Here is a 22,316-nt window from a genome sequence, read left to right as displayed (position 1 = left end):
TTTTTTGTCACATCAACTTAACATATTCAGGATCCTATAGACATATCCAATAATATCCATTTATATCAATCACATATATTACATATCAGATATTGTCGAATGTCGGTATCTATCAATCGCTACAATCTATATCAATATCAGTAGTTCAATCTCTATGAATATTCACATACGGCAGGAATATGGGCCATATCATATCTGGTTTGCCCGAGGATCATACAATCATATCCCCATCAAATCCATAACTATTACAATCAAGTCGGAATTTAAAATCAATGGAAAAAGAGAGAGTAAGTTTAGTTAATACGATAAATCAATTTTTTGAATGTTAGATCTAAGAGGCCAAGTCAAATCAATTCGCGAATCAATACTGGTTAACGAAACGAGTACTATCAAATACAATCTTCTATGCCGTACTCCATATCTATTGTTTCCATCTCTTGTCACGTATCAATCCCGGCGATTGTCAAATAATCAATAAATCAAATAGTTATAAAATGCTCAACATGTGCATCAATCCAATGAAAATTTAAATGAATCTGTACGATACCAGTTAAAAGAACGATCAATATCAATTAAAGCACCAGGATATCGGAATAAAACAATGAAATCCGTTCAATAATAAATCATGCAATAAAATCCACATCAATAATCAATAAAATCAATTGGAAATCAATAAATCAATGCATATCAAGGAAATCCATACGAATGTGCAATATCGGATACATGCAAATTCCATTACAATGGTTCGTACTCGACAAGCACAAACACTAGCTAAATGATCAATAGTGTTGTTGTCTGCTAGGAAATCCATAGTGTTGTGTAGATAGAATTCCATATTGCTTGTTGTAGATATCCCACCACGTATTGGTTTCAACAAGAAGAGTCGTCACCTCTTTTTTGCCCGTCGCGGCCGCCCGTCGGGCCATATAAAACTCCTTATGACCTCAGCCTATCAATTAGCTGGCTTGTTTGTAGAAATCCATAATCGATATTTAAAGGAAAGCCCGTCGGCCCACCATCCTGTACAGGTCTATCTATCTCCACATCAACGTTCAACCAGGTTTCCCACTTGCTTTCAAGTCTCAGTAACAAATCAATCAATTGCACATAATCGATTGCAATAAACAAATTAAAGAAATCTAGGCAATCATCATCAATAATCATACACATATCAATTCAATCTATCAAATTTTCAAAAAAATCAGGACCAATCGCTCGAAAATGGGACAGAGTAAGTAGTAACGGCAGTCTATCAAATTTACACAAAAAAATCCTGCAAAAAACACAAAATTCCAAATTTCTCCAAATTACAGTATTATAGAATATCCACGAGCATCAAACAATACATTATTCTATCAGAAGCAAATCAAATCACGTCCTGATATTTTTCTATTCGATATGTAAAATCAGTAGAAGACATCATTCGACTGACCGGCTATAAAATTGTCGTAGAGAAAATAGCTTAAATCACTGTACAATAGTCATATCTATAACATACTAAAAGTTCTGCGGTGAAAGTTGTGCCAAATCAAAATCATGTCCAAATTCGACTACGAAAAACACAAAACAATGCACAACCCGTCAAAAACTCAATATCTCTGAAAAAACAGAAATAAGGATTCGAGTCATCTACCACGAGATCTACACTTTCTCCAACAAGCCGCGTCGGACGGGAAAAAGCGCTCCGCGGCCTCCAAAAACCAGCTTTTCCTCCTTCCCTTTCTCTTCTCTCTCCTCAAAATATCTGTTTTTATAATAAAAAATGATTTTCTCTCTCCTCCAAAACGATATGCTGATTTTTCTTATATCATTAGGTGATCGGCCCGGCCGATCGCCGAAAATCGTCCCGGGACGACTCAGACCAAAGTAATCGATCATCCTGGGACGCGTTCCAAGAACTAGTTTCAGGACGATATTTTGAAATAGTACAGATCGGCCTGGACGATCTCACTATCGTCCCAGACGATCCTGGGAGGAAAATCCCAAGCTATGAGTAGAAAAGCAGTAAGGCGAGGGAACGAGACGAACGGTCTCACAATCTCCCTACCTTAGAAAAAATGTCTCGTCCCGACATTTTCCCTACAGGTACGAGACAAAAACAACGCAAAACAAAATCGATCCAAATTCCAAATCAAAATCAAAACTCGTCGAATCCAAACTCACAATGCAATCATCACTATTTAAATCACTATCATGTATGCAGAATTGAAATCCAATTCTAATCAAACTATCAATTCAAAATCCTTTCACTACCACTTGCTCTTGATACAAACTGTGATGCCCCAGATATAATAGTGAAAGGATTCTGCTGACATTCTGATCGAACCTCATTTCCAAGTTGCTTGCTCGGACCTGAAAAATTTTAACACATATAATGAGCTTACAACCCAGCAGGTCACACAAAGCCTACAGCTAAAATCAAAGCACCACGACGTGCTATAATATACAGGTCAATCAAATCAAGTCAATCAAGGTCAATGAGCTCTATGCAATGCGGAAATCCATAGGCAATGAAATCAGTCTGCACAGCGGAATTAAATCAGTAGTCAATGCAGACGGAAATCAATAATCAATAATCAATTACAGCGGTAAAACATCGATAAATCAATACGCCAGCAATCAAATCAATAAGTGACTGGAAGCGCAATATCTATCATCGTAGGCAGTGTCTATCAATCAATACTATCAGTTCAATCAATCTGTCGTCTAGTCAATTCGTTGAATCTATAATCATTTGTCTAATCAATAGAATGTCTGTGTCAATTCAATAAGGGACTCGTGTCAGAACGACACTACGACAGATTCAATAATGTGACGTACGATGCTACAATAAGAAATCATCACAATCAATAGAGCACTTTCCGTCAATATATCTCTCAGCAGGGAAATCCATCGAACAATCGAATCAACTCAATAAGCAATTAAAACAAAACCATACAATGAAATCATCAGGTCAATTGAAAATCAATACAATCAGCTCCATAAAAGAAATCATTTCTACGATAAATCAAATCCATACGGCAACAATTCATTCAATCAATCAATCGATAATTGGTACGACGAATCAATGTATCAATAGCATATCAGGATCTATCGTATCAATAATATCCATATGTCAATATCATATCCATATCAATGTCGATGTCGGTATCTATCAATCGTACAATCTATATCAATATCAGTGTCAATCTCTATGAATCAATACGCAGAATCCATATCAATATCGGTGCCGTATTCTATACAATCCTATCCATATCCATAATCTTAAATCAAGTCGATAAAATCAATCGAAAAAGCAATAGATAATCAATGTAGCAATCAAATCATACGGAATCAATTAGTATCATAAATCTATGCCTCCATGTCCATATCAATGTCAATAATCAATAATCAATAGTATCAATGCTCAATGATCAATCAATGAAATCAATGAATCCGTACGATACAGTAAAGCCGATCAAATCAATAAAGCAGATATCGATAAAAATAAATCCGTTCAATAATAAATATTCAATAAATCACAATATTCAATAAATCAATCGGAATCAATAAATCAATGCATATCAGAATCATACGATGCAATATCGATACATGCAATTCCATACAATCGGTTTACTCGACAACACAAACACTAGCACTGATCAATAGTGCTGTTGTAGAAATCCATAGTGCTTTTGTAGAATCCATATTGCTGTTGTAGATATCCGACAGTTGGTTTCAATCAAGAAGAGTCGTCACTCTTTTGCCCGTCTGGCGCCCGTCGGCATATAAAACTCCTTATGACTCCCATCAATAGTGCTGTTGTAGAATCCATAATCGATATTTAAAGGAAAGCCCGTGTCTCGAACCCCCCATCCTGTCAGGTCTATCTATCTCCAACCAATTCAACCAGGTTCCCACTTGTCTTCAGTAACAATCAATCAATGCAATAATGCGATGCAATCAATATTAAAGAAATCTAGGACAATATATCAATATCATACACATATCAATTCAATCTATCAATTTCGAAAATCAGAAATCTGACGCAAAATCGGGCAGCAGTAACGGCAGTCTATCAAATTTACACAAAATCCTGCCAAAAAAAACACAAATTTTTAAATTTCTCCAAATTACAAGTTAGAATATCCACGACATCAATACAAACATTATTCTATAGAAGCCAAATCAAATCACGTCCTAATATTTTTCTATTCGATTAAAAACGTCGTAGAATCAATTCCGACGGTAAAATCGTCGTAGAAAATACTAAATCGTATTTACAATAGCCATACTATAACATACAAAAAGTTGTGCGGTGAAAGTTGTGCCCAATCAAATCATGTCCAAATATTGACTACGAAAACACAAAAAATGACAACTCGGTCAAAACTCAATATCTCTGAAAATAGAAATAGGATTCGGTCCTTACCACGAGATCTACACTTCTCCAACAGCGGCGTCGGACGAAAAAGGCTCCGCGGCCTCCAAACCCAGCTTTTCCCTTTTCCTTTCTCTTTCTCTCTCCTCAAAAATATCTGTTTTATAAAATGATTTTTCTCTCTCCTCAAAACAGCTGATTTTCTTATATCATATTAGCGCTGATCGGCCCGGCACGATCGCAAATCGTCCCGGGACGATCAGACGCAAATCGATCGTCCTGGACGGTTCCAGAACTAGTTTGGACGATATTTTGAACAGTACAGATCGGCCTGACGATCTCACTATCGTCCCGACGATCCTGGGAGGAAAATCCAAGCTAGAGAGAACAGTAAGGGAACGAGGTCTCACAATCTCCCCACCTTAGAAAAAATATCGTCCCGAACATTTTCCCTTACAGGACGAGACAAAAAAACAACGCAAAAAAACAAATCGATCCAAATCCAAATCAAAATCAAAACCGTCGAAATCCAAACACACCAAGCAATCAATCACATGTCAATCACTATGTATGCAGACATGAATCCATTCTATCAAACTATCAATCCAAAAATCCTATTCATTACACTTGCTCTGATACCAACTGTGATGGCCCCAGATATCAATAGTTGAAAGGATTCGTCGTACATTTATTGATCGAACTCCATTCCAATTCCTTGCTCGGGACCTAAAAATTTAACCACATATAATGAGGCTTACAAGCCCAGTAGGTCACCAAAGGCTACAGCTTAAAATCAAAGACGGCGATGCTATCAATATACAGGTCAAATTAAATCAAAGTCAACAATGGTTCCAATGAGTCTAGTGCAATGCAGAAATCCATAGTCAATGAAATCAGGTCTTCAACAGCAAAAATCAAAATTCAAGTAGTCAATGCATTACGGAAATCAATAATAATAATCAATTATAGCGGTAAAAACATCGATAAATCAATACGCCTCAGCAATCAAATCAATAAGTTGAACTGAAGCGCAAATAATCTACATCGTAGGCAGTGTCTACAATCAATACTATCAGTTCAATCAATCGTGTCTATCGTCTAGTCGAATTCGTTGAATCTATATCATTTGTCTAATCAAATATAATGTCTGCACATTTGTGTCAATTCAATAAGGGACTCGTGTCAGGAACCGACACTACGATAGATTAAATAATGATGACGGTTATGATGCACAATAGGAAATCATCACAATCAATATATCCACTTCCAGTCAAATATATCCTCAGCAGGGAAAAATCCATACTCGAAACCCAATCGAATCAACTCAATAAGCAATTTAAAACAAAATCCATACAATGAAATCATAGTCAATAAAATCAATACAATCAGCTCCATAAAGAAAATCTATTCTACGATAAATCAATTCCATACGGCAACAATCCATCAATCAAATCACATCGATTTAATCGGGTATCAATGTATCATAGCATATCAGGATTCTGTCGTATCAATAATATCCATATGTCAAAATCATATCAACATATCAATGTCGATGTCACATAGTAATCTATCAATCCGGTTACAATCTATATCAATTCAGTGTCAAATCTCTATGAATCAATACGCAGAATCCATAGTCAATATCGGTGCCGCGTATCTATACAATCCATATCACATTAATCTATTTTTAAATTCAAGTCGATAAAATCAATCGGAAAAGCCAATACGATAAATCATTGTAGCAAGTCAAATAAAATGGCGGAATCAATAGTATTCGATAAAATCTATGCCGTCGCATGATCCATATCAATTCAATAATCAATAATCAATAGTAATATCATATGGCTCAATGATCAATAATCAATGAAAGTCAATGAATCCGTACCGAGTACAAGTAAAGACCGATCAAAATCAATAAAGCAGATATCGATAAACAATAAATCCGTTGCAATAATAAATCACAGTTCAATAAATCCCAATCCAATATCAATAATCAATCGAAATCAATAAATCAACTGCATATCAGGAAATCCATACGAATGCAACTTATCGAATACCATGCATTTCCATACAATGGTCTATACTTCGACAAGCACAAACACTAGTTATGATCAATAGTGCTGTTGTAGTAAATCCATTAGCTGCTGTTGTAGAAATCCATATGCTGCTTGTAGACTATCCGCCACACATTGGTTTCAATCAAAGAAGAGTCGTCACTTCTTTTGCCCGTCGGACACGCCCGTCGGCATATTAAAAACCTCACTTATGACTCCCCATCAAAGTGCTGTTGTAGAAATCCATAATCCATATTTAAAGGAAAGCCCGTCGGCAGATATAATTGACTGGAAAGTGCTCTATTGATTGTGATGATTTCTTATTGTTGCATCGTACGTCGTCATTATTGAATCTGTCGTAGTGTCGTTCTGACACGAGTCCCTTATTGAATTGACACAGACATTCTATTGATTAGACAAATGATATAGATTCAACGAATTGACTAGACGACACGATTGATTGAACTGATAGTATTGATTGATAGACACTGCTACGATGATAGATATTGGCTTCCAGTCACTTATTGATTTGATTGCTGAGGCGTATTGATTTATCGATATTTTTACCACTGTATTGATTATTGATTATTGATTTCTGTACTGCATTGACTACTGATTTGATTTCCTCTGTGCAGACCTGATTTCATTGACTATGGATTTCCGCATTGCATAGACTCATTGACCATTGATTGACTTGATTTGATTGACCTGCATATTAATAGCATCGCCGTGCTTTGATTTCAGCTGTAGGCTTTGGTGACCTGCTGGGCTTGTAAGCTCATTATATGTGGTTAAAATTTTCAGGTCCGAGCAAGACAACTGGAATGGAGTTCGATCAGAATGTCAGACGAATCCTTTCACTATTAATATCTGGGGCATCACAATAATAAAGATAACTATGCATGAGATGAATTAGAAGCATCAGGAATGTTCTGAAAAGGGGAAGGATTAGAGTTGGAATTTGAATGTCCTGGTGTTGGAACAAGGAGTAAAGGTGGTGTGTACTGTGAGGACCATGAGGTAGAAGTAGGATCAGTGAGTTTGTGAGATTGATTATAGGGAAAAATTGCTTCGTTAAAGATAGCATGTCTAGATGTATATATTTGTCATGTAGTAGGATTGAGACATTTGCAATTTTTTTTAGCATGAGCATATCCAATAAAGACACAAGGAAGAGATAAGGGTGATAATTTGTAGTTAGTGTAGGGACGAAGCCAAGGGTAGCATAGACATCCAAATATTTTGAGATGAGAGTAAGACGGGGTGTTGTGATAAAGTTTAGTGTAGAGATTGATGTTTTTAAGAATAGGTGTGGGCAATCTATTTGTAAGGTAAACAATAATATGTAAGGCATCAGCCCAAAAAGAAGGAGAAAGGCTAACTTCAATTAGAAAACTACGAATAGTTTCTAATATATGTCGGTGTTAGCATTCAGCAACACCAATTTGGGATGGGGTGCAAGGACGAGAGTATTGATGTGTAATACCCCAATGAGTACATAGAGATTTGAATTGGAGTGGCACACGTATGTTGTTGTTTAACATATGTTGCCTAAACATTTACTTAGAGTAGAATGTAACCGCGATAGGTAAGGAGACACCGAATAATCAAGCTTTGTATAGTCAATCATAAATTTATGTCTATTTCACTAGAGACATCCTCAAACTCAACTTCCTAATCACACTATTGTGTAGTCCTACAAGTGTCAGCATAGTTATTATTGGTAATCATTAAATTCTTACTATCAATATATCTGGAGAAATAATTTAGGATGACATTACATATATCTTAATTACCACTTCATCTCATTCATTCAAATTTAGTAATAAATCATTTGCATCATCAAAACCTTGCTCTTTAGGCTCACTACTTATAGCTTCGTAACCATTATCAACAATAGGGAGTGATAGTGTTGAAGTGCCAGAATCTTCCTGCCATCATTGGCTTTTCTTATCACTACATTTAAACCGTACAAATTTACTTACTAATCAATGAAAAAGTTATATATTTGGCAAATAATGACATGCTTTATGGGCAACTTATTGGTCAATATACTCTTTTTTTGCTTGGAGCCTTGAAGGACTGTAAAGCACTTCAAACCTTTCACCTAGGGTTGAAAAATCATTTATTTGGAAGTTAGATGCTCAATATTATTTCTTATCACACTCAACTCTTCAACTTTCATGTACATGATAAGTAATTCCATAGTAGCCTGACATAATAGAACTTCATACATCTCATCATCTTCAACATGTGAAGTGACGAACTCATTCCCAATAGGCAGTTGAAAAACAAAGTTCACTGAAAACTTAGATGCATCATACTTGAGTGCTCTGAGGATCTTTAACTTAAGCTGGCATAAGTTGATGTTTTTTGGCACTTGCACAAGATGATTAATACTCCCATACTACATTGCCACAAATTTTTTATCAAATTGTAATGGACAAATTTTTAAACTAGGTAGTATTAAAATTTTAATATTGTAATGAAGTATAAAAAAAAAAATTAAGAATACGCAAAGTCGCCCATAAAACGGGCGACTTATGCTGACTCAGACTTGCTGAGTAATGTCTCATTTGCCAAACTAACATACGACTTATTTAAAAAAATATTACTATTGTAAGTTGCTCGTTAAACGGGCTACTTGCTACAGTAAATTTTAAAAAAAAATTTAAAAATAAATTAAGTAAAAAATATATTAAATAAATATATTTTAAAAATAATTAAAAATAAAAAATAGAGGAAAAAAAAAAACAAAAAAATATAATGTTAATGTAAACTATAATTTCTATATTTTAATAGAAGTTAATATTTTAAAATATATATTCATCAAACTTTTGATAATTTTATTTATTTTGACAGTATTAAATTTGTAATTGGTATTTTTAATAGATAGCCGTTAAACCAAAAAATAAGGCAGAAAAAAAAAACAATGATTCAAAGTTTTTCCTTAAACACAGGTTTCGAAAGTAAATATTATAACTCTATATTTTTTTTTTCTCTATTTTTTTTTTTAAATTTCAATTATATTTATTTAATATATTTTTCACTTATTTTATTTTTAAATTTACTTTCAGAATTTACTGTAGCAAGTTGCCTGTTTAACATGCAACTTATGATAGTAATTTTTTTTCTTGAAGAAGTCGCATATCATTTTGGTTACTGGAACATGACTTAACAAGTCTGAGTTAGCATAAGTCGTCCGTTTGATGGGCGACTTTGCCTACTTAATTATTTTTTTCAATACTTTATTGCATTATTAAATTTTTAATAATACATAATTTAAAAATTTTCCCAATTCAAATTCACCTCTATACATTAACATAAAGTTTGCTCCTCATCCGATAATTATGAACCGGCATGTTTCGCTAAAAAAGATAAATAAATTACATAGATTTAATCTAAATAATTATTGATTTAAACATTAGTTTTAAGAAACTTATAATTCCGGAACCAATTACTAATTTACTACAACAAAATCTACCTTTTACATAATTTAAAAATCGCCATAATTATTTCTTTAAGTCATTTTATAGGTTATATAAATAACAATATAGTTATGTATTTATCAATTAATCCTTTAACATATGATATAATTTAAAAATAAACATTGTTTATTTTAAAAATCATTAAATTTGTAGTAGTACATAAAACAATTAATGAAAACAAATCATTTAAAGAGCAATTTTTATGGCTATAAGAATTGTCTTTCTATAATACAAATACAAGATCAAATCAAATTATATCAATGTATGCATAAAACACAAGAGCAGTAACTTGTATGTTCGCCAAAAGTTTTTCTACTTAAATATAAATTAACAGTTTTCTACATCTCAAAAAAATACCTATACTAATTTTTAAAGATATATATAAAACAATATCAAACAAAACTCACCAAAATATTTCAAATCTTAGATAGTACGTCATAAATTACTTATTTATAAATTACTTACCGACGCACTCGTAGCATGAAAAGAAACGGCGATGTGGGGCACCAACAAGCGGCAAAAGAATTCAAATGAGGGAGCAGAAGGAAAGAACCGGGTGGGTCTTTTATTGGAGTAATTATTATGTCCCGAAAAAAAAACCGAAAATTCTTAAAAAAAAAAGATAAAAAACCAAAAATTCGCTCGTATATTGAGCAATATCGAGTGTTCAATATTAATTTTTAGGTGACATGACACGTGATTATTGATTTCTGAACGTGCTAGATGACCTGACGTAATAATTGCTCCTTTTACCGAGGTCAAAGTTGCCCTATGCTTCTATCAACTCATAAAGCCACGCTATCAGGTTTGAACGTTTGAGGTGTTTATTAAATATAGTTTGCTGAACGCCCATTTTATATTTAATAAACATCTCAAACGTTCAAACCTGACAGCGTGGCTTTATGAGTTGATAGAAGCATAGGGCAACTTTGCCTTCAGGCCCTGCCCCGTTGGCACTTTTTGTTCCGATTTATTGTATTATGTTAGCTCGTTTTGTTCTGAGCTTTCAGTTTTAGTTTTATTTCTGCATTTTATTTTACATTTTACTTGTAATTTTACATCAATGAAATGGGCTATTCCCCTAAAATTTCCCAAAAAAAAAAAAGTTTGAACGTTTGACTGCCAGATTAAAGCTTAAGCCGCCTTGAAGGCTTGAACGGATAACATTTCCTTATTCTAATCTATTTTAAAATATACTTAAACTCATAATACAAAATTTAAGTATGCTTACTTTAAAAGTTTACTTTGTTTTTTTTTCGTCCTTCGGAATTATGGCGTTCGTACTATTACTGTACACTCGTTCAAATCCCATGTGCTGTAAAGATGTTATGCCATACAACCCAGCTGACGCTCCTGCCGGTATTGACCATTGACCCAACAGCGACGTGAAGCAATATACGATCTCCTCGCTTCTTCGACGCACTTACTATCCGATAAATACCGAGCCTCACGCGATCAATCAAGCAGCATACATAGCAATCATGTCTTCCACCATCATCTACCTCCTCCTCTTCCTTCCATTCCTCATTGCTGCCGATAAATGCAACAAGTACGACAAACGTGCCCTCCTCTCCATCAAATCTGCATTCAACAACGCCTACCACTTCGCCTCCTGGACATCCTCTTCCGCATGCTGTGAATGGTACGGCATCGAATGCGACCCCGGCGTCTCCGACAGCTCTCGCGTTACTTCCCTCTTCGTCATCACTGATTCCAATGTCACCGGCCCCATTCCCCCTTCTGTTGGCGACCTCCCTTTCCTCACCACTCTAAGCTTCCACAAACTCCCCAATGTCACCGGTAACATCCCATCCCTCATTACCCGTCTCACCCGCCTCTCTTACCTCCTCCTCTCCTGGAACTCTCTCTCGGGCCCCATCCCCTCGTTCCTCTCCCAAATCCCCTCTCTCACAGACGTTGACCTCTCTTTCAATAAATTCTCCGGCTCAATCCCCCCTGAACTTGCCAAGCTTCCTTCCATCCAACTATTTGATTTCTCCCGCAACCGCCTCACCGGATCGATCCCAGCTGAATTCGGCAATTTCAACAAATCCTCCCCACCGGATCTCATTCTAAACCACAACAACCTCTCCGGCGATTTACCGGTCTCCCTCGGCGTGCCGGTATGGGGTAAAATAGATCTGAGCCGGAACAATTTGACTGGCGACGCATCTTTTTTATTTGGTGCGGGGAAGTCGACGCGGTATGTTGATTTGAGCAGGAATGAGTTCGCGTTTGATCTTAGCCGGGTTACGTTTCCGGTGAACTTGACGGTTTTAGATCTGAATCATAATAAGATTACAGGGTCGATACCGGCTCAGATAAACCAGGTGGACCCGAATTACTTTCCTGTGTTCAACGTGAGTTATAACCGGCTTTGTGGTGAGATTCCGGCTGGGCCGATCACGGCTATGTTTGGGGTGGATTCGTATTTTCACAACAAATGTCTCTGCGGCTCGCCGTTGCCTCCCTGCACTAGCAAGCAGATTTAGCGATGCTTGTTTTGTTTTTGAAAAATAATGTTGTTCTTCCCACTTCCTTCGGCGCGTTTGTGTAGTTTGTTAGCCCTTTTATTGGGATATTGTTGTTTTTTTTATTTGGATTTGGAAGTCAACGAAATGATCGAAGGATGGGAATGTTTGGCAGTAAATTATGTTGATTATTCTGCTACAGGTGATGGGGATGCTGCAAAAAAAGACAAATCGCAAGTGTATGTTATTTTAAATATAAAAAGTTACATAAACTACGATTTGGTTATTACAATGTATCAATTTGATTGTTTTAATAAAATAACAAAACACTTAACTAATAGTTTTAATCTAGGCAATGATAAAATTCAATTCAAGCATAATATAATTGAAGAAATTTGAAATAAGAACAGCAGCAAAAATTTAAAGTGAAAGCTCGTGCTCTAAATGGGTTTCACTCTAGCCGCCACTACTCTCGTGCCTCTCAAGGTTTGAAGCTCCGGGGAGGCTCCTGCCTCACTTCCCTTGCACATGCCTTCCCCCTCTTCTCTTCATGGTCATTCTTATCCTCCTTCCTTTGCTCACAACTAGATAGATTTTTTTACCGATTGAAATATTGTGGTAAAAGAGTTTTCAATGTCCTTCATTCCTCCTCAAGACAAGGTGATTAGACCTGTCAATATTTGACTCGACCCGAAAACTCGACCCGGAATTTTCGGGTTTGGGTTGACCCGAACCCGAAGCAGGTCGAGTTCGGGTCCGGGAAACCGACTCGTTTGCAAAAACGGGTTGGGTTCGGGTTGACCCGACGGGTTGCTGGGTCAACCCGAAAACCAGTTTAATTTAAAAAATTTTGATTCCCGCCTTTGTCCGCTGCCCCAGCCCGAGCTGCACGCTGCCCCAGCCCGCACTGCCCGCTGCCCGCGTCCGCTGCCCAGCATCCGCTGCGGCGCTGCCTCGAGCCGCCTGCCCCGCCTGCACTGAGGCTAGCCTGCCCGACGGTCGCGGGTCGCGTCCCCAGGCAAAGTCCATTCACGCCGTCACCGTGTCCGCGCGTCACCAGGTGAGGAGGCCACTCAGGCGCGCAAAGTCCAGCGGCGGCGAGGCTTCTGCTGCAGCCGCCGTCGATCCGCTTCCAAGTCCGTGGGTCGGGTCGGGTTGACCCGAAGCTGAAGCGGGTCGGGTTCGGTTTAGGATAATCGACCCGTTTACAAAAACGGGTCAGGTTGACTCGAACCCGGATATTACCGGGTCAATCGGGGTTCGACCCGAACCCGACCCGTGACCCAAAATTGACAGGTATAAAGGTGATTTCCTTTTCTTCTTCGGAGTTCCAAAAAGGCACTACCGAATGGAGCATGAGTCTTGTCGACTATTCCTTAGGTTGTAGGCCCTACTACGAAGCTTTGCTGGTTATCATTAAGAAATCTTGGCCCCTGAAGGGTAACATGAAGATGCTTTCTCTTATGAGGGATTCTTTTTGCTAAACTTTTTAAATCAAGAAGATTATTACTTAGCCTGGACAAGGGGTCCGTCGTGTTTTCTTGGTCGACCTTTCTTATTTCAAAAATACTATTCAGGCCTACACGGGAAGAATGCTCTAAGGTCTAGATCTGGGTAAAAAAATTTATATTACGCTTCCTTACTAGAATCCAGAAGGCTTATCTAAGATTGCAAGTGCAATAGGGTCGCCTGTAACAGTTGATAAGTTAACTGATGAGAAATCTTGGTTAATGTTTGCCCGTGTTTGTGTCAAATTTCAAATAAATTTGTGTTTGCCTAATGTTATTTCTATTACTGCTGAGAATGAAATCATTAATCAGAATGTACAATATTAGTGGAAACATGATGCTTGGGATGTATGTGGCTCATTTTCCCACACACAATCTCTTTGTCCCAAGAAAGAGCACATCGATCAATCTCATAGCAATTTGGCCTTTATGGCTTTATTGCTCCTCCTCGTGGATGCAATAAAAGTCGCTCCTCAGGTCAGATTACTCCTCCCGAAGATACCACAATCCAACATTCACACACTAACCTACCTTTATTCAACTCTTCTGTAGGGCCAAGCTCCTTGTCTCCACATAATAATCGCTCCAATTGCTACTTAAACTCAAGTCTCATGGGACCCTCACCAGTTTTACCACCCATTTAGACATCTATTATTGTGCTAGCTACAACTTCCACAAATATGTCTATTTTTCAAGCTGATATTCAGCCTAACCAAACGGGGGCAATCTGAAACCTTAATTCTTCTGATGGCAGTGTTTCTAACTCTCCTTCACCTACCACAACTAAATCCCCCTCCTCCCATTCCTCCATTATTCATCTCCATAACAAGTTAGACTTCCTTTATAATTCTTCTACTAATGTTATTATCTTAAACCATACAAATGTTTCAACTTTTGACCACTCACAGGTGTCCAAAAACTCTCGATCCAAAAGTGCCAACAATTCACACAATCATTCTTCCAAATCTAAATTTCCTATCCTAGGATAGCTTCCTGGAATATTAGGGGCTTTAATAATTCTGATAAATTTCTTTATGCTAAGAAGCACATCAAGACTTTTTATTGGAAATGATGCGTATTTTGGAGGTCAAGGTGCCGGTGAGTTCTCTTGATTCCCCTAGTTTTGCAGTAATAACAAGTTATTTGTTAAGGAGGATAGTGTACACTACTTTGATCATTCTCCTATGGGTGGGGTTTGGATCAAATGGAACTCCTCCTCAATCTTTTTTAGACCCACCTTCATTTCTAGTAAGTTAATCCATGGCTCTGTCTCTTATAATAGCGTTATCTTTTTTGAACTTTCAATGCTTTATGATTCAAATGCTTTGGAGGAAAGGAGATTTCTCTGGGATGAGATAAAAACCTTGGCCATCAACATAAAATCACCTTGGATTCTTTTGGGTGACCATAATTTCTATAGTTTTTTTCATGATAAAGTGGGTGGTAACCCTTTACAAAACAGTAGGTTATTGGAGTTGAATGGTATGAGTTTTGAAATTGGTTTGAACGATTTAGGTTTGGTTGGACATATTAACACTTGGTTCAACCAATGTACATACAACCCTATTCATATTAATCTCGGTGTGAATACTCACTAGCTTGATATGTTTCTTTTGTCCTATTACAAAGTGGAAGCTCCTAGCTATTCGGAGCACTCCCCTTTCTTTTGCTACCTCAATTAGATGGCCATCCTAAGCATAGATTTTTATTTAAATCCTACTGGATGTAGTTGTCTCAATTAGGGATGATTTTGGTAAATATCCTATCTATGAAGAAATAAGGTAATCTTATCTCCCTTTTGAGCAAATAATTGTAATCCCTAAAAATTACTATTAAGTTGAAAATTAGTCATCTTCCAATTTATTAGAAGCCACCTTGGAAAATTTTAAATATAAATAAGCCATCATCTTATCTATTCTCAACAATGATTTATCTAATCTTGATTTGAATGGTTCTCTGGTTGCCTGTAATGAAAGTGTTTTTTACTTGTGTCGCTTCTTGGTGTTCTCAGATTAAGCATAGGCCTAAAGAAAAATGGTTATCCCAAGCAGAGGATAATTTCAGGTTTTTATATGTAAAGATCAAAATTAGAGGGAACTACAACAAAATTAAAGAGCTTAATACTACTACTACTACTACTACTTGTGTTACAATTCAAGCTCACGAGTTTATATTTTTGATGAAAAAAAACATTGTGGTCCATAACCTTGTGTCAACTTGTATTTGCAATATATATTTATGTGTGTGTGTGTGTGTGTGTGTGTGTGTGTGTGTGTGATAATATTTCAAGAATACCATACACCATCCAACAAATATTCAAGACTTAAGATTAGGTAGAATATGTTATATTATAAAGATTTTTGTAATATTCATTAATATATTTTTGATTTCTTGAGTCAAGTTCTATAAGAGTGTATGCTAGCTTGGTGACCATGCACCCACACACTCAGGGGGAGTGAGATTGAGTCAAAACCGAAAGTTTAAATTTTGAACTAATCATACTGTATAATTTATATGATATTATATAATTAACATATCTTACTAATGGTACTGTATGACATATATCATACAGGACGATCAGTTATGATTAAGAAATCAGCCTCCAATCATAATTTAAGAAAGATTTTATAATCCAAAATCTATTCATATCATACAAGATGATCTGCATCATCTTGGATGATTGATGATAATCATGTCTAAATTAATCCTTTGATTAAGAGAAAAATTATGATAAAATTCTTCGACCCGATCGTACAAGATGATTGATGATGATCATAATGTATGATAGAGAATATGTATGGGACAATAAGGGATCACCATTTATCGTACAAGATGAAGACCATTCTTTTTCTACTAATCATACTGGATGATCAATACAAACACTTGAACTGATCGTACAAGATAAGTATGTTTGTATTATTTGTAAGGGCTATTTTATACTAATTATACAAGATAATCTAATGATCATACTAGATGATCTTTGACGACAAAATTAAATCTTTAGGGTTTTTAAAAAGCCCTCTATTTAAGCTTTATCAATACACTTGGTAAGTATCTTTGGCATGCATCAAGTCTCTGTTCTTCTGGAGAAAACCTGAAGAGAGAGCCTTGAAAGGGAGAGAGGAAAGGGTAGAGTTTGAGAGTGAGAAAATCCTTGTGGGTTCAAGGGAGTGTGGAGTGGGGTTTCAAACAGTTACTCCGATAAGCTTGCACCTTAGTACCATCATATTCAAGGTTTCTTTTCTAGGGATGTTTTGGGAAGAAGAAGATCTCCTATGTGTCAAAGGACCCAATTATTCTGTCACACCGGGGAAGGTGAAAGTTATTTAAGGTTCTCTTTCGATAAAAAGATTAGTGGTTCTCTACCATCACCTAGAGAGTGAAAAGGATCTGAGGTTCTCTACCATCTCCTGGAGGGTAAAAAGAATTACAATCCTCTATAGCACTAGGTAGGTGGAAGAGATTTTGTAAGGGTTTCTCTGCCTAACTGTGGTGGCTAAAAGAGAGTCACTAAAGGTTTAGTTCAATACTTAGAGTGCGTGAATCTGGGGAGTGGCCATAAGTAAGGTTGATCGAACCACTATAAATCTCTTATGTGTTTGTTCTTATTTTTAAATTTTCACACTATATTTTCCACATTTAATTTTATAATAACTGCATGGTTGAAAAGCTCTAATTTTTTGTTATTATGAAATTACTTTGGTCACGTATTCAGGGATAAAATTATCTATTTTTTGATGTTGAAAAGCCTTAAAAATAAGTTTTTTCTTTGTGTTTAAAGAAGTATTTGTTAGGAAAGTTGCTATTTACATGTTTTACTTTCTTGCAACTTGTATAGTTTTAATGATTCCAAATATTATTGTTTTATGTGTTGTTATCTCCTAACATTTTTTGGAAGATTTATTTTTGCTCTTGTGTGGACTAACATTTCAGGACAATCGAACTCCAGAACAAAAAAGACTTCAAAATCAATTCATCATGAAATACTCTATGATTTGAAGCTTGTACTTTTCTTTGAAATAAACTTGAAAGGGAGTGATTGTAAATTGAGTGAATTAAAATACACACACTTAAGGAGATCTTAAATATTTTGTACTGATCGTACGGGACGAACATAATTCGTACGGGACGATCAGGTCAGTTATCTCCTCGTAAGAACAATGGAATGAATAGGAACTGAAGAAAAATATTTTTTTCTAAGTTCTGATCGTCCAGGATGTAATATTTTCGTTCTAGGACGAAGGGAACTGACTATGGCAGTTTCTGGCAATGTTCTGCAGTTTTCAAAACCGACCTTTGATATAACTGTTCGTACCGGATGAAATATTTCGTCCCGGGACGAACCTATTTCGTCCCAGGATGAAATTGGTTCGTACTGATGCACAAATGGTTCGTACGGGACAGTTTTTTACACAGTTCATCCGTACTAACTCAAGTTCGTACGGGATGATCCAGTGCGTAGAAAAATATGATTTTAGCAGTTTTTGGATGGTTTTTCATGTCTTTTATATATAAGGAGTCCTAGAAACTATTACAAGTGCCTTTGGAGTTGTTTTCTCTTGAGAGGGATCATTGAGTATGAGAGTTTTGGAGAGATTGTAAGAGTGAAGAGTGAGAGATCAAGTGAGGGGTTTGTGAGGGATTCAAAAGATTACTTGAAGAAGAAGATCTCTTTATTTCTGATTATCTCCTCTGAAGGCTCTGAAGTGAAGTTCAACAACATCGGTCCGGTTCTCTGCCGACACTTGGAGAGTGTAAAAGGACGATAAAGTGTATCTTTGACACTCATTGTGTCTTCGTTCTTTAGGAGAAAACTAAAAGAGAGAACTTGAAAGGGAGAGAGGAAAGGGTGGAGTTTGAGAGGGAGAAGATCCTTGGAGGAGATTTCAAGGGAGTGTGGAGGGGATATTCACACGGTTGCTCCAGCAAACTTGCACCTCAGTACCATCGGATTCAAGGGTCGTCTTGAGGAAAGTTTTGGGGAGAAGAAGATCTATTTGGTGTCAAAGAACCCGGCTACTCCGCCGCACCGGGGAAGGTGAAAGTGATTTTGTACAGGCTTCTCCGCCTTGCGTTGAGGGCAAAAGGAGAGTCACTTTGTGGTATTAGTGCAATACTCGGAGGGTGCCTCTGGGGAGTGGACGTAGGTCAAGGTTTGATCGAACCACTATAAATCTGGTGTGTTCTTTCTTATTTTTTCTTCCGCATTTAATTTCATTGCAAGTTGTTTACTCTGGTTGAAAAGTTTATTTTTTTTAAACTTTAAATTTAACTTGCATAAATAATTAAAAAGGTTTTCTAAAAATCCAAGAGTATAAGTATAATTTTGAAATTACCAATTCCCCCCCCCCTCTTGGTTAGCCTTGGGACATTTAATTAGGCTTAACATCTTAATTCTTATTGAACGAGTTCAAACAGTTTTTAAATTACAAATTCAAACCATTCTTAGTTATTCTTAGGCCAGTTCTATAAGGTCTAACAACCTTCATGAACTTTCAAGTTGTCTCAAAGCGGGATTCAAAAATAGAGTTTTAGATAACTTTTGAAAAAATGATCAATGGATAACTCGTGAAATCATAATACTATAGAAGAATATTCAATCACGTGACCTCCTTCATTTGAAAATATTTCTTTTAATTTTTAAAAAATTTGTAAGTTTACTTTCTTGTAATTAATAAATTATTTAATGTGGTATATGATTCAAGCTGTATATTATATACCATCACGTATTATAGATGGAGTCAAAATTGATATTTCATTTACTGAATTGAGTACAATAGAATAAACTTATGCTTTATTAATGCTAAATATTTGAATTATTTTTTTATGCTTTGAATTCTAAAGATTATATGAGAATCTCTACATGTATTAATGACAAGGATATTTGTGATAGGTTATACACTACATAGGAAGGTACTAGTGAAGTCATACAAACTATGTTGAATATTCTAATGCATGTGGACCTCCGAAAGAACACCGCGTGAACGGGTCAATTGGAAGGGACAGATTGGATCGCACATACGACTAACCATTGAGGATAGAGGCTCTCGCCAACACACCCCGATGGATAGTAATATACATGACCTAATCACAAGTTTCCCCCACCCGATACAATAGTTCGAATGGGGTTTAATAGATATGGGACTGAGTTTCCCACGGGCGCAAGCCCCCGTGGTTAATTACATCCCAAGCAAGAGCCCGAGAAAACTCTCGATTAAGGATCGTACATTATCCTTCCCAAAAGTGGGATTGGCACAGGGGTGTAAACTTGGAAGTCCTATCCAAAGGGAAGAAAGGTCCGAAGGGCTGAATCAACATGCATGGCTCATACCAGCATTCAGAGACTCTAGGGTACTAAAGAAAAAACTGGAGAAAGAAAGACAAGCAATCAACCACATGCGTGAGAGAAGAGATGGAGGTGGCGTCATGCTGTGACGTAGATAAGTAAGATTTAGGGTCCCTGAAAAGAAGGGACCTACCTACTATTCAAGGCATCCTACGAGATCGAGTGTAGTAGTCTTGAATCCTAAATCTAGGTTGGGCTTAGTATTCTACGAAACACTAAGACCTGTGTCCTAACTAATGCAATGCAAAGATCTGGACTTATCCTCGCCTGGATTGGGGAGCCAGCTAACCACCTAATCATTTTAAAACCATGCTGTCAAGTCAGTTATGAGAGATGGGTGGGTGGTACAATTCTTTGGAAATAAGACCGACATCTAGAGGATTTCCTAAGTGGTCCTGGACTTATGTGGGTCAGATGCTCCTAGCTAATGCAATTAAATTTTATTTAATTGATTACTAATGCAATGCATGCTAGTTAAAATGTTAGCTCATGAATGCTATAGAATTTAAAAACAGGCTTATAGAAAATAATTTTTTGAAAAGACTGGGTCTCCCTAGGTCCGGCACTTCATCTTCATAGGCCAGATTATCCGGACTCTACCCGCATGCAGGGAGATGTCTTATAGTAAGGAAAGAAGAATGTAGTAATATGAATGCGACCCTGGACAATTTCGACAGTTCCCTAAGTTCGTTAAGTTTCTATGTTATTTAGAACTTAAAATTTTAGGAGTTAGTTATGAGTATAAAAATTTTATAGTCCTTAGAGAGCCTAATGAGAATCCAGGCGAAAATAAAATCGGCATGCAAGAAAAGAAACATAAGAAAAGCAGATAATTTCTACTGCACAATCAGGTAAACACATCAATATAAATCCAAAAATAATCAACTAAATGGCCATAGGAAAATTGCCCTTATTACAACCCATATATGCCAAAAATAAAGTGGCCGGGCACCACTACCAACAACCCGGATTTCTAAGCCTATGACAGACGCCAACAACTTTGAGTGGGATATTGGGTCTTCAATCTTTAGCATTCTGGATGTCTTTTCCTTGGACTCCTTGGATCTCTCCTCCTTGGACTCCTTGGATTTCACCTCCTTGGACTCCTTGGATCTCTCCTCCTTGGACTCCTTGGATCCGTCGTGGCTTGAATATCCAAACGAAGAGATAATTCCCCCCAGTAGAGGGTATTACCTTTTCTCTTTGGATATCTAAAGCCATCCAACTCGGTCTTCCAAATGGAAGAAGACTCTCCCCTTTAGGGATGTCTCTTCTTTTAGAATTCGAGTTGGATAAGGATATCCCAACTCAAAATTATTTTCACAACTCTTAACAAATGTTACAAATATTATATCCATTTTAAAAGAAAATTCTAGACTCCCTGCATGGTTATCCTAGTAAAAATCCCAAGCAGTTATATATGAAAATAAAAATAACTCAAATCATTGACCATGTGCCAACACTACAGGAAAAACGTCGAAATCCGACGGTTTTTTCCGGCGGTTATCCTATTTTAACCGGCAGTGTTTTGAACTACCGGCGGCTTTACGGCGGTTTCTGGGCTGCCAGAAAAAATAGCGTAGGAAACTTTCACCGGCGGTTTTTTACCGGCGGTTTATGACGCCGGCGGTTTGCCGGCGATTTGGACCGCCGGTTTCAAGCAGATTTTGGACCGGCAATTTTTCGGCCGTCACGCCGCCGGTTATTTGACCGACGGCTCACCGGCGGTCTATTTACCGACGGTTCCCTGACGGTTTAGTCGGTCGTCATTTGTTTTTAAAACCGCCGCCCTCCGCCGGTTAACCACAGGTTCTTTTACCGGCGGTGGCCGGCGGTCTAGCCGTCGGTAGTACTGACGCTCCAAACCGCCGGATGTCCACCGTAAAACCGCCGGTGGCCGTCGGTAACCGCCGGTACTAAACCGGCGGTGTAATGACATTACCGGCGGCATATCACTGGCCATCCGGTATCATCGTTTCCGGCGGCTAAACCGCCGGTTAGCCGCCGGAAACCTGTAGCACCTGCAAAAAAAAATTGACAGCATCCCCTCTATTTGAGGGAGGTTCACCCTAAAGTCTAAACCTGCAGA

The 22,316-nt window shown here is 37.1% G+C and overlaps 1 protein-coding gene across 1 annotated transcript in view; it reads left to right on the top strand.

Annotated features, from left to right (window-relative positions):
- LOC110105931 (LRR receptor-like serine/threonine-protein kinase GSO2) overlaps positions 1-12,394 on the top strand; it is a 17,317-nt gene extending 4,923 nt beyond the window's left edge. Inside the window, exon 2 of the mRNA XM_020835623.2 lies at positions 11,284-12,394. Within this exon, the coding sequence (XP_020691282.1) occupies positions 11,284-12,394 (1,111 nt within the window). The remainder of the gene's footprint in view (positions 1-11,283) is intronic.
- Positions 12,395-22,316: the final 9,922 nt, after the last annotated feature.

Source organism: Dendrobium catenatum, unplaced genomic scaffold (genome assembly GCF_001605985.2).
Source record: "Dendrobium catenatum unplaced genomic scaffold, ASM160598v2 fragScaff_scaffold_783, whole genome shotgun sequence".
Lineage (NCBI taxonomy): Eukaryota > Viridiplantae > Streptophyta > Magnoliopsida > Asparagales > Orchidaceae > Dendrobium > Dendrobium catenatum.
Note: the sequence above shows the minus strand (reverse complement) of the source record. Positions and strands in the feature narration are given on the sequence as shown.